Source organism: Porites lutea, chromosome 2, assembly GCF_958299795.1.
Source record: "Porites lutea chromosome 2, jaPorLute2.1, whole genome shotgun sequence".
Classification (NCBI taxonomy): Eukaryota; Metazoa; Cnidaria; class Anthozoa; order Scleractinia; family Poritidae; genus Porites; species Porites lutea.
In genome coordinates this window covers 35,970,242-35,983,629 of record NC_133202.1, presented here as the reverse complement: position 1 = coordinate 35,983,629, position 13,388 = coordinate 35,970,242, and the positions used below count along the sequence as shown (strand labels likewise).

At 40.5% G+C, this 13,388-nt stretch overlaps 1 protein-coding gene across 2 annotated transcripts in view; it reads right to left on the bottom strand.

Moving 5' to 3' along the window:
* Positions 1-743: 743 nt before the first annotated feature.
* The window catches only part of LOC140928486 (uncharacterized), a 35,456-nt gene continuing 22,811 nt past the window's right edge, over positions 744-13,388 (bottom strand). For both annotated transcript variants that reach the window (XM_073378239.1, XM_073378238.1), the window contains exons 4-7: positions 4,123-4,189; positions 3,277-3,482; positions 1,643-1,699; positions 744-851 (exon numbers count right to left, since the gene is read on the bottom strand). In XM_073378239.1, coding sequence (XP_073234340.1) covers positions 759-851; positions 1,643-1,699; positions 3,277-3,482; positions 4,123-4,180 — 414 coding nt within the window. In that variant the 5' untranslated portion in view covers positions 4,181-4,189 and the 3' untranslated portion in view covers positions 744-758. The remainder of the gene's footprint in view (positions 852-1,642; positions 1,700-3,276; positions 3,483-4,122; positions 4,190-13,388) is intronic.

Below are 13,388 nucleotides of genomic sequence, written 5' to 3'. Positions count from 1 at the left end.
AAATGTTGATAATCACCTGGGGTCTCATTGGACCCCACTTGGTAGGATGAGGGTTAATTGAGAGCAAGCAACAGGCCTAATAGGCCATTATCAACAACAACAACAAAAAAACTTAAGATATGTATCACATAATTTAGATCCAAGCTTTGGTTTTCGGGAAAAATGATCTTTTTGAGACTCATCATCAGACTACCAAAATTTATTATTTAAAACAAAAGAAGAAAGTAACTAGAAGAAATCTTTTCCAGTTAGTTTTATTATCTTCTTAAAGCACATTTCGGTAACTAACCAATTTACAGGAAAGAAAATAGTCTTTGAGGGCTTTCCTTACAGTGATCTATAGGCGCCTTATGTTCACTCAATGTCACACCAAAGGCCAGGAACAACAACAAATATCCGACTAATAAGGAAACAGGCCTAGTTCACAGTTATCAACGCACCTCTGTCTAAAATATTCTTCCTACATTTTCCAGTGTTGAGCTTTGTCAGCAAGCTCATGTACCGCTCAAATTTGTATAGAACTGTTACAGTTAGAGCTCGTCGCTGGTTTGTGGTTTACCACGACAACCTCGACGTTTGAAACTCGCAGTATTCCGCTAAAGCCGATTGGAGACTGCTAACCAGACTGCCAAAATTCACTGAAGACCTAAATCTCGCTGAAGATGAAACAAGGTCACAATCTTGAAGATTCTGACCGACTTTATCATTCCTGTTTTTTTTTTTTTTTTTCATGGTTGGAGGACAGTTACATACAATATTTACTCCACAAATTTCTTACTTGGTTCTGTTCCAACAATGGAAATCTTAGCAGCAACTCCCGTTACGACGGACGCGTCGAAAACAGGAGTGACCTGATAAGAAAAAAGACGGCATCTCATGGTCAGGATTTTGACTACAGCCACTCTAATAATAACACTCTAATCACATTTGCAATACTTAATAGCAAACTAACTCACAAACTAATTAACTAGATGGATAAACCAAAAAATAAAGAAACTGAAAAATTTTTCATGCGTTTAACAAAAAGAACAAATAAAAACTCAGTAAATGCCCACTAGCACTGGATAAACCAAAGCATATTAAGGGACCACCTTCTCAACGACAAATCGGATATTGGTGCCCATGCGTTCTGATTTTGATGCCCGCGTGCTCTGAAGCGTTTAGTAAGTCATTTGCACGGGCAGCATCCAAGTTTGGAAGAGAATGGTTTTTTGGTTAGATACTAGAATAAGGGCCTTTTAAATGGCACCCTCTCCTAAACAGGTGCTTATTAAAGTAATAATCGCCTCTTCCCAATAGCCAAACCCCTAGAGTTTCCAGACTACCTGTTTGAGGGGGATCCAAATTATTCAGAATTAAGATCAATCAAGCGTGACCTGAGTTTAAAGCGGACTACGAATGACAGTAAAAATGTACATGCGCAACGTGTTTGAGATAGGTTAGATGCCCAGTTTTGTTAGTTCTCAGGAATTTCCTTTTAATAATTTCTCACTGGTAGAGCAACAACAACAACAACAATTTGTACCCAACAGAGAAGATTATACTATCAATAACAATGTAAAATTTCGGCCCTAACGATATTAAACAAAATTTGTTGGTAATGCAGAGTTGCAACTTAGTAGGCCACCCGTCATCCACTCACCTGAAATTCGACCTTTTCGTTTAGGTAAATTCCATCTATAATGACACTGGTTTCTGTCTGTAAAGAATATACAAACAAATTGGAACCAAAATTGCTATAAAAACCCGTTTTTATTTTGCTTCCTTTGTGTAATAGATCACAATTAACTTCAGGGAAAAAATTTTTACCTAGGTAAATATCTATGTATATTTTTAAATTTCCTTTGTCCCCTAGTCCTAATTATGGGCCGATAATCCCTCATCGCCCAATCCTTCCCCCCCCCCCCCCCCCCCCCACCCCATCGATCTGCATAATTCTTCATACCATGTAGAGCCGAATCTAATAATTATTTTATTCCATTTCCAGTTTCAACAAAACATGCTTACCTCGACCCATTTGTAAAGTTTCAGTCTTCAAAATGTTTGTCTGTTCCTTAGCAGTTTTAAGTTATGAATAGATGTTGATTCTAGTAGACATTCTTCGTCCGTTCATTGGTATTTTTGCTATCATTACTATGTTTTTAGCCAGTAGTACGGCTATTTTCTCTTCGCAAACGTGTGAGTTAAATCTTCCAGAATTTTTGACGCTCTGCCAACACAGCTGAACTACCGCGCGTTCCGCCTTCCCCTTTTCTCTCGATTTTTGTACAACTGCTGTCGGCAAACGTCTTCCAGATTTGGTCAACGCAACCTGGTTACGAAGAATTTGCTAGGCGAATTAAACCAATCATAGACGCAGTAATGAATGAGTGAATAATAAAATGAATGATCATTGTTCTTAGCGACCCGTTGACAGTTGTCGCAGTGTAAATGCACGTCGCACTTAATGCGACGAACGACCGCGAGAATCGTGCGAAAATGGCCTAGGACCCATCTTTTACAGCAGATTGTAAGGTTTAAACGTTTTTATTATTTTTCCACATGCTCTATTAATGTGCGTTTTGCATGCGCCGGTCTGACTCGCAACGTCAAAGCCGGCGTCAGTTGACCGCAAAAGGCTAAATATCTGCATTTTCAGGGATCTTGAAAAGCTCTCTCGTCGTTCGTAATGATTTGCCCAATTTTTTTTTTTTTTTTTTTTACAGTAGTCTGTAGATCGTCCTTCTAACATTCAACCAGCAGAAGCTTAGTCGATCTGAATGTTTCGCACATTGTAATATTTTTTTAACACCTAAATTTTGTTGAAGTAAACTGAATGCCTTCGAAATTGAATTATTCTGTATACAAAGAACAACGAACTGTTTTCCAAAATCATTTTCACAGATATTTAGAAGTTTTAAAAGATGACTGTAACAATATTTTAATTCGGTAAAATGATTTGTTTTAATTTGCACGCGAGGCTCTCAAACCCGTGTAATAGTTGACCGCCTCAAATGGAAATTTGAACGGATTTTGGTTACTTCCATTTACCTCTGAAATAAAAACATATTTCACCGAAAAAATAACATACAATTATTTTAGTTATACCCTAGCCTATCTAACATTAAAATGAAATAAAATCGAATTTTCAACCTTTGCCGCGATATGTTTGATTTTTACAGACAGGCGCCCTTAATTCCTGTTTGGAATGACCGTGTAATCGAATTTGGTATAATTGAATTATTCAAAGTTTCGTCGCAGTTAATGCTCTCATATGTCGGCAAAAAAGTAACTCACCGTTGTATTTTCGTTGTTGAGACGAATAGCTCTTCGTTTCATCTGTCCCTTGATTTCCTCGGTAGTACCGTATACGTAATAGCTGACGTTGCTTAGTGTAAAAAGTGGTTTCTCCCATTTTACTACCGTGCTGAATGACGTAGAGGAACTGGGAACTAGTTCCTCGTTCTTCAGTCCAAGAACTGTTAACAGCTCCGCCCTTGGTGCTAGGTAAGTGGTGTTGTATTGCATTTCAAAGTTAGGGAAAGATAATATAGAAATTAGGAACCTTAGGATTCACCGCCTTTGCCTACAGGTAGGAGAACATGTTTGCCACGTAGGTTTTTTTTTTTTTAAGCAGACCATGATTTCCCCAATCGTTCTACCAGGTAATCTAGGGGTTCTTGCCATTTACGCAAACCACCTACTGGAAATTTTGTGCATAAACATAAAACTATAGAATTTGAGGTGGTGGGAGAACGACCTACCACAAAGTATCTCCAAATCAGCTGAACTACCCTGGATGTGTGCCTGGGTAACCCCTACCTGTTCACCTTAACGTGTCTTAATGTCTCCGTTTAAAACCGCTTTTAAGTCATAGGGCAAACATAAATTCGCAGTACAAGGCCAAGTTTTCCTACTTACGACTGAAATAAATGGTGGAATCGATTATTGTAATACTTGGATCAGTATGTAACAGTGAACACAATGATGTCTCCGTTCATATGTGCCAACCGTCGTCATTAAACTTGTAAATAAGTTTTGTACGGTCTTTTTCGGTTTAACGGAAAAGGGTCAGTGCACTCAAGGTTCAGGTCTTATTCCACAAACTCCATCAATGCTTTCCTAGGGTCGTTATTATCTAACCTGGTGCAGTTTCCATTACTTCACTTTCTATCTTCTGGATATATCTGTTTTCATACATTGGTGTAACCTGAAAGACAACACAAGTTTTTATCTAAGATAAACAGAGTCTTATTAGGGATTCAATATTCCTTATCCTCTAGCTTTTTCAAAAAAATATATATGATAAAGATAAAGGTGAGCTTTGGGCCAATTATAATTTATATATATAATGAGAATAATAATACATAACGGAATCCTTAAACGGTATTTTAAGAAAATCAGTGGAATTTAAGATTTTGTTTTGAGAAAAGCAACGAAGTAAACCGAAAATGAATTTTTCAAACTAGGAGTACCTTTTTTTCCCGATCAGTTCTAGAGAAACGCACAGATCATGTGTCCCAAAAAAGCTAAAAAGGATTCAACCTTAGTATCCTCTGATAGTTTGGACAATGAAAGCGGCAGGAAATATGACTTGCATAATTACGTTACAACCGCCTGAGCGATTCTAAGTCAAAGGCGAGTTGGCTCTTATTCCCTCCTCAACATGATTCAACCTTAAATAGTTTGTATTTGAGTTCTATTTGTCCTACGTATTCAACACAACATGATTGCCATATTGGCCAGGCCCGCGCGGTACTATTACGACATCTGCCGATCCCCCGTTTTGTACAGATGTAAAAAAAAACTAAGCAAACGCTAAAATTCAACAATAACGAAGCTTAAGCCTAATTCTAAAACAAAATGTCAAATGTTCGCTAGTAGTCATTGTTGCGTGAAACTGTTCAATAAAAAATCATCCAAGCCCTAAGAATAAAATTGCTGATCAAGGAGTGATCATTACTCCTTAACCTTTGCTGGGACCTGAGTCTTTTACCCAGACCTTGTCGTGTGGCTTCGCTGTTGGAAGTGAGACTAATTCGGAGTCTGTCCCGGATTTGAGTGAACTATAGGGACTTGAAGGGTATGGGGTTCCACGGCGGGTAGCGCAGACTGTGTTGAGGCAGCTTGTCGGTTTCGGGTCCTACCGCGGGTGCCGCAGATGATGCTGAGGCAGCTGTCTTAAATGAGTGTGGAGTCACTTGCATTTCAGCTGTGGGCTGACTGACCACCACTCTCGGTGTCTCTTGGGAAATGACTGGTACGGGGGCGTATTCAGCATACTCCCTAGAAGTTGAATGGGGTGTGTGGATGACTCGTGGTCGCAAATATCCCCTTGTCCGCTGGTAAAGTTTGCCTTTTGTTTCAACTATGCATGTTCTTGGTTCCCTGCTAGGCTTCGGGAGGTTAAAGACCTTGCCGAGTTCCCAGATGTGCTTGAGCGAGTTTCAGACGTACACTGGCTAGTTGCTGCTGAAGGCTTGTTTATCACAGCTTGTTGCCCCTTGTAGAAACCTGCCTGCTTTGTTTGTTTCCACTAATTGGCTTCTCGGTGATGATCTTTGATAGGATTCTGTGATTGTAGACTGGAATCACTGCTTGGAAGGACTGCCTTTGGACCTCTGCCAAACAGAAGCTCGTAGGATCATGGCAAATGATCATCGAGGGGAGTGATTTTGTACATCCAAAGGAGGGCATGAGGACACTGCTTACTTTCAATTGCTTTTTTCCATATGGACTTGAAGTTAATAATAATAATAATAATCTTAATAATCATTCTGATCTGCTAGGCTCTTTGCTTCATGGTGGTAGGGAGAACTAAAAGCTAGAATGATGCCACTCTGTTTGCACTAATTCTTGAATTTCTTGCTAATGAACTGGCTTTCAAATTCAGCCACGATAAAAGATGGTAGGCCGTATTCTGCAAGTACGCTTGTGAAATGATCTGATATGGTGGACGCTGACATGTAATTAAGAGGCGTAAGGATAGGACACTTTGAGTAATTGTCCACAATCATCATGTATTTTGACCCATTGAACTCCAAGATATCAGTGCACAGCTTCTATCATGATCTCGTAGGTAGTTGGATTGGGTTTGATTGTTGGTAGTCTCTGTTGTGTTTGTTGGTACTTGTTACACGGCTCACACGCTTTACTATCTCGCGGATGTCACTTGAGATGCTGGTCCAGAATTCAGACTGCCTAGCAAGAAGCAGGCATTTCCTTTCTCCTTGATGGCTGTTGTCAATTAAATCCAGAACCCATCCTCGCAGATTCTATCTATTCTATCACTTTTGAGAATCAGGCTATCCTTCAAGGTTAGGTCACACCTGTGATTGCGGTATTCCCATAATTCCTTTGGGCACTCAATCCTTTGGCTTGGCCATCCATTTGTAGGCGATTTTTTAACACGTGTATTGACTGATCCTTTGCTACCGCTGACCTCACCAAATTGATGCTCATAGGATAGGACGTGGATGTTGAAGTCAGGTTTGCACCACTAACTATTCTGACTCGCAAAGGTACGTTCTTCTTTCTTCAGACACACGAGTGACAGGGCATCAGTGACAGGGATGTTCTCTTGGCGCCGGTACCTGACTTCAATTTCAAATTCCAGGCATCTCGAGAGCAGTCTTTGCAGTTGTGCAGGAGCGTCGACGATGTTTTTCTTGAAGATCTCTGCTAGTGGTGAGTGGTCGGTCTCAACAAGGAAATGCATTACTGGTGTCGAGAGCGTCCTGTTCGGACGTGTTAAGTTGTAGATCGCTATAGGCTCTTTATTAAATATTTCAACTATTACCGGGACAGAAAAACTAAGGAAAGAAAACCAAGCGTTATGAAAAGAAACTTTCGATATAAAGAACCAATGGAAGAAAATTACTGAAGAAATTTCGCAAGCGCAGCTGCAAGCTTCAACTAAGAACGGGGAGCATACTGGACAGAAGATGACGAGATGTCACCAGGCAAAGAACACTCTGTATAATTCATGTCTGATCAGTTTGACGTCTTTACTTCTTTTAAAATTGCTGCCACTAAACAAATCCAGGGGCTGACAAAGAGAGTTGATGAGATATCTATACTTTGCGATCGAAGTACGAAATCTCTTGACGTCTTTGAAGACTATTAGGGAGCTTACGAATCGACGACTTTCGCGCGACGCCGCCGCTGGGTCACGTCATAGTTCTGCGTTGCCGTCCTGTAGAAATTTGAATTTACGATTCGTAGAAGACGACGACGTTGGTGCGCGCGGGAGGCAAATTTTCCCGCCGTTTCTGAAGTTTGCTTTCTTCTATTCACAAGTAAGCTTATTTGTTCAACAAAAATGTCTAAATTCATAAGAGAAACGAGAGCTCGTTTGCAGACGCCTTTGGAAACAGATTTATAAAGGACCGAGTATTTCACTGTATTTGTAATTTTATGGGTTTCGTCAACAAACTCAGAGTTAACTACGGATTTAGACAAGACAACAAAGGACGAATGCAAGGCGCGTTTACATACAGCGAGGGCATTTACAAACTTGCTGAACAGCTGTACGTAGTTACTTTGATGAGATAACCACTTGCAATGGTCTAGTTGTAGCTTTGGTACCATTTTGCCAATATGGTTTCACTCGGTGTTAATTTATGTTTGTCTACAGCAAGCTATGGTGTTGATTCTTCGGGTCGTTACTCCAACGAAAACAGACAAACAAATCGAAAACATATCTGAAGAACATGTCCCTAATGTGATACTTGAATTATCTGCAAAAATCCGCTGGAGTATGTAGGGGAAACTTTGAAAATTAGTCTCACGTCCTGCTTTTTCTAGGACGCCGGCGAATCGCTGTCAACAACGGCGTCGACTTTGGCGCGAGGCCGGCAAGTGCCCAGATAAGCATGCGCAGTAAGCCTATCACGCAGTCCAACGGCGTCGTCGTGCGAAAGTCGTCAATTCGTAAGCTCCCTATTGTTAACAATACAACGTTAAAATCGTTCGATTACTGGTCGTAGCAGAGAACGAAACCTCCGAACAAACAGCGCAAATCTGCCGGAAAATTTTTTCTGCACTGGGAGTCGAGGATGTTAAAGCAAATTTAATGATTTTGATATCGCTCATCGGGTTCCTCCTCGCGCAGCTTCAACAGACCGAATGCTGTGATATGTAAATTCGTTCGAAGGATTAGTGAGGATAAGGTCATGGCTAAAAGAAATGAAGCGTCGAACATAGCGGCAGCGGAAATGGATTTTCCAGTCAGTGTGGACGTCACACACTTTAGTTGGTTACGACCACTTAACTCAAGGACTGCAGGAACTTCTCTAAGAGAGTAACATATATTATTACAAATTTTGCTGGGTAAAAAATGGAGTTTCCGACCTGCGAAAATCCGAGACATCAGCATTTCTGAGGTTAAAAACTCTCGTGACCTTGCAAGACATTATTGGAGCTTTATAGCAAGTTAAGTCAATATTCAATCTCGTTTGACTTTTGCTAAATGAAGGTACTTATAAATAAATCTGTGGAGAAAGATTCTAAATCTACACTCTGCTGCTTGAACCGGAGTTTCCCTGAGTTGAGGCTGAAGTTGTTGACTCGAGTGGCAGTTAACATGTTTAGGAAGGCTTCGTCACGCCCTTCTTGTGTGGAACCAAAAACGATGATGTCATCTGTGATTCCCGTGACATCAGGTATATTCCGGTAAATGTCATCCAATCTTCGTTGGAAGATGTCTTGGGACACAACTATACCGAACGGAAGGCGTCTGAACCTGTAACGACCAACTGGCGTATTGAAAGTACATAGCGTGCTGGAATCGTGGTCAATCTCTACGTGCCAGTGGCCTTTAGTTGTGTTCACTACGGAGAAAAATTATTTTCCATGAAGCAGGAGAAGGATTCGTCAATTCTCCTACTGTAGTAATGCTCTCGCCAAATTTTCTTATCCAAGTCCATGGGGTCTAGGTACAGTCTGACCTTCTCCTTTCCATCAGATTTTTCTTTCACATTGCAGACAATCGAGTTAACCCAATCGGTGGGCTCTGTCACGTCTGTGGTGATATCGTCTGTGATCATCTTATCCAATTCGGCTTTATACAGTGGTAATTTGTGAACCGGTACTGAGCGCGGTGGGGTGGACTACCGCCTTAGGGTTGTCTATAAGCTGGATGTGATATTTGTCGTCTGGCAATCTGCCGATCTTGTCAAAACAATCCTTGTATTCCTCTAACACAGTGGATTTTGAAAGGCTCATCACGAAGTCACCTGGTTTTTCTTGGGGTCGCGCTTGAGGGATGCAGGGCTCCTGGCAATATCGACAATATTGAACTTCGCGGAAGCTGAATTGCCTTTAAAGGTTATCTTGGAGGGGGAAATGCCTAAGTTGAAGATGGTGTTTCCTCCCCTCTTCAGAACAGCATTGCAGCGCTTGAAGTCCAGACAAAGACCGAGTTTTTGTAGGTCATCCGTAGTCAAGAAACAAGTGTCTGCTCCAAAATCAACCTTCATTGGGATGCAGCGGGTATCGTTACTCTTGACTCTCGGGGTAAATACTCGTACTATGCACTGCATTCTAAGACGTAATAGTACCAAGGAATACTGTAATTGGTTCAGAGTTGTGATCGCTGCCTTCATCATAATCCGTGTCTTTTTCGCCGTTTAACTGATCGTTTGCAGGTATATTTCCTGGTCTCTGTAATCTGGGCCTTGTACAATCTCTTTCACTTGTTTTGGTCGTTTCTTCATGCACCCTCTTTGAAAATGACCTGTTTTCCCACAGTATTGGCATTTAGCACGCGCAGCTGGGCAAGTATCATTAACACTATGTTTATTCCCACAACTGAAACAGCCATTGATTTTCATTTGAACCTGGACTTGTCTGCAGGTGGTACTTGGTGTCGCGAGTCATCCTTCCGTCGATTTGCGCCGATGCCGTATGCTCGGTTAAAGCTGCGGGTGTATCTGGCTTCTTTTTTCTTCTCACAGAGTGATTACTCACATCATGGCCTGCCTGTGCAATTGCATGCATTTGCGCCTTCGTGCTTTCCTCTGTCTTGGCTAGGTCATAGACTTGTTTGAAAAGTAAGAGAGTTTCCTTTGGAAATGGCATCCTTCCTTCCAAACAACAACTTGTCCCAGAGGGTTTCCTCTTTTAATGCATGGTCGTAGCCGCTGTCGTCACCCAGTGTTCGGGCCCTAGTCAGAAATTATCCTGGGGGCATGTCTCTTTGTTTCAGGCATCGCAGTTGGTATCTTGATAGGATTTGAGTGCTCTGGGGGGTTGTGTGTATGATTCAAATTTCTCAAATATTGGTTCTAGTTTCAGTTGGTCCTCGTCACTTGACCATGTAATTGTATTATATAGATTTCTAAGCCTTTATCGCCGGCCTAAAGTAAAAGCAATCTCGTCGAGAGAGCCGTAAACTTGTCCATAGTTGACATTTAAGAAATAAGATAAGATAAGAAAACAAGAACGACTTTATTTTTCCACGCTAGCCTAAATCCACAAAAGCTGGTTTCTATTAGGGGCGTGCATGAATCGATAACTAGTAAATAGTAAATACAAAATAGGAAATTGTACAATCTAAAGTACACGCTACAAATATTGTAAAAATTATACTCCATACATTAAGTATTCTAAAAGAGAGCGATAGAATCTAAAATAAATTTTATACTAACCATAAAAAAAAAAAAAAAATACTAACAAGACGTATTATCTATTAAGGTTCTAATTAAGGCCTACGGGATTACATTTTAGCTGTAAATGATTCTGGTAAATCATTCCATATCTTAGATCTATTGTAACTTGGACTGTTTTTGTAGGAATCTCTTTTGGGTAGAGGAAGGGCAACCTCTTTTGTTGAATTTCTTAGATTATCATTACTATTGATTGGGTGGGCTTCTGTAAAGATATTTGATAGTCTGGCTCTTGTCAAGCCATGAAGAATTTTAAACATTACTTCAGCTTTGTTTTTGGCTCTTCGTTTTGGAAGAGAGATCCAGCCTAGAGCTAGCATGGCAATTTCTGATTGACCAGTCTCCTTTCTGCAGTTCATAATCACTCTTGCACATCTATTCTGAAGCCTCTGCAATTTCCGGGCAAGGCCATCCCCAAGTGAATCCCAAACTTCGAAGCAATAGTCAAAGTGAGGTTGAGCAAGCGCATTATATACAGATACTAATGTTTCGCGATCTGCAAAATCCTTTCATCTTCTGAACGCGCTGATTGCACACGAGCTTTTTTTGGTTATTTCATCGATGTTTTTCCCATGTAAGAGATTCATCGATATGTACATAAAGAATTTTGATCTTGTGAACTCGTTCAACATGATCATTCTCAATGAAAATGTGTGGTAGTTCTGGAAGAGTATTGATTACTGGTTTGGGACCAATAAGCATATATTCAGTTTTGGCTATGTTAAGGTTCAGCTTATTAGCTGCCAGCCAATTTTTCATGTTAACTACATCATGGTTTAACGTCACTTCTATTTCATTAACTAATTTTCCTTCGACTGTTATGCTCGTCTCGTCTGCAAAAAGCCGAGGTGTGGCATATTCCAAACAGTTAGGTAAATCATTTATATATATTAATAGGATAGGTCCGAGGATTGACTCCTGCGGAACCCCGTGATGTATCTTCCTTAGTTGAGAGGAGATACCATTCGCCTGACATTTTTGCTTACGATATGTTAAATAAGAACTCAGCAGGTCAAGCGCACTATCTGTGATGCCATAAGCCATGAATTTATTTATAAGTATCTCTTGGTTCACAATATCAAACACTTTTTTAAGATCTAGGAAACAACCATATTGTAAAAGCAACGATCCATGTTGACATACCACTCATTTGCGCAATCTAACAAAGCCGACGCAGTCGAGTGAAACCGTCTGAAACCAAACTGGTGGTCAGTCAAAATAGTTTCATTTCCTAAGTATTCCGTTAGTTGTTCATATAAAATCTTTTCATAAATTTTGCTAATTATAGGAAAAAAATGGTCTGTAGTTGTCAGGCACGTTTCGTAGACCCTTCTTGTGAAGGGCGTAACACTAGCTATCTTCCATTCACAAGGCATTATTTGTGAGGTAATTAAATTGTTAATTATTACCATTAAAGGCCAGGAAATCGCTGGGGCGGTTAATTTTGCTGAAATTTTCTCTATTCCCATGGCTTTCGATAGCAACAAAGAACTGAGAAGCTTACAGACTTCAAAGACATTAACAGTCTTAAAATGAAAAGAACTATCTGACCTGGGAATAAACTTATCGTGATCGTAGCCTTAATAATTGAGTTTTTCAGCAAGTGACCGGCCAATATTAGTAAAATATTCGAAAACTGGTTGGCAATATCTTCCGGGGATGGAACTACGTGGTTTTATAACTTAATTTCACCAATAGTATCATGCTGTTGATCATCTCGCCCGAGAATATTATAATTGACGATTCTCCATGCTTGCTTTGGATCGCCACATTCATTGTCAAGTTGATTAGCCTAATAATTCGATTCTTCTTGTCGCAAAGCAATGTTAACAACATTTCAAGCGGATTTATATAGATTCCAATTATCCTCTGTTCTCTTTATTGTAGCTATACGCTTGAGACGGTCTCGCTCCCTCATTTATTGCTTAATCTCACCATTTACCCGGGGGAGACTGACTCCTTTGTTTCTAACCCCCTTTGTTCGAATTGGGGCGTGCTAATGCAAACCGTCTAGAAACATTGTTGCCCAACACATCCACATCGCATTAAGGTCGTTTTCAAGATTTATAGAGGCCCTGCCAGGATAAATTCCAACAAGCGACATGACCCTAAAAGTAGCGACAGAGCGTAAAATGAAATCGCGACAAGAGACAGCCTCCCTCGGTCAAATTGCGACAGTGACGGCAAAGCCGAGAATAAGCGACAAAGTACTGTGGTTTGGCTAATTTATTACCAGTCTGAATGCCAAGAAGAAGTAATTTTCGTCAGTTTTCCTGGCGCTTTGGAGAACGTCTCTTGTCAGTGAGCTTCAGTGGACCCTCCCGTGAATTGTGTTAATTGTTAATGGCGATGTATAGGTGTTCGATACGCGAAATGTTAACTAAGAAACTGCAGAACTGTAACGGTTTCTTTACAACGCATAGCTATCCCCCTTTTCTAAAATCCCGACAAAGACAAAGAATTTTCGTCCAATTTCTGACAGCGACGTGAAGCATTTAGAAACACCGACCGAGACGTTTTAACATTCAGACGAGCAACATGGGACCCCCCCCCCCCCCCCCCGCCCCCGACTGGCAGGGCCTCTTTATGAGTTCCCAGGGTTTTTCAAATCCTGAAGGAAATTTTCGCTATCAATTTTTTGAAGTTTCTAATTTCTGTTTGTTTCTTTGTGTTGGATTTTTGGATCTTGTTAATTTTTCGAACTAAGTAAACAAGATCATGATCACAAAATCCCACCCGTAT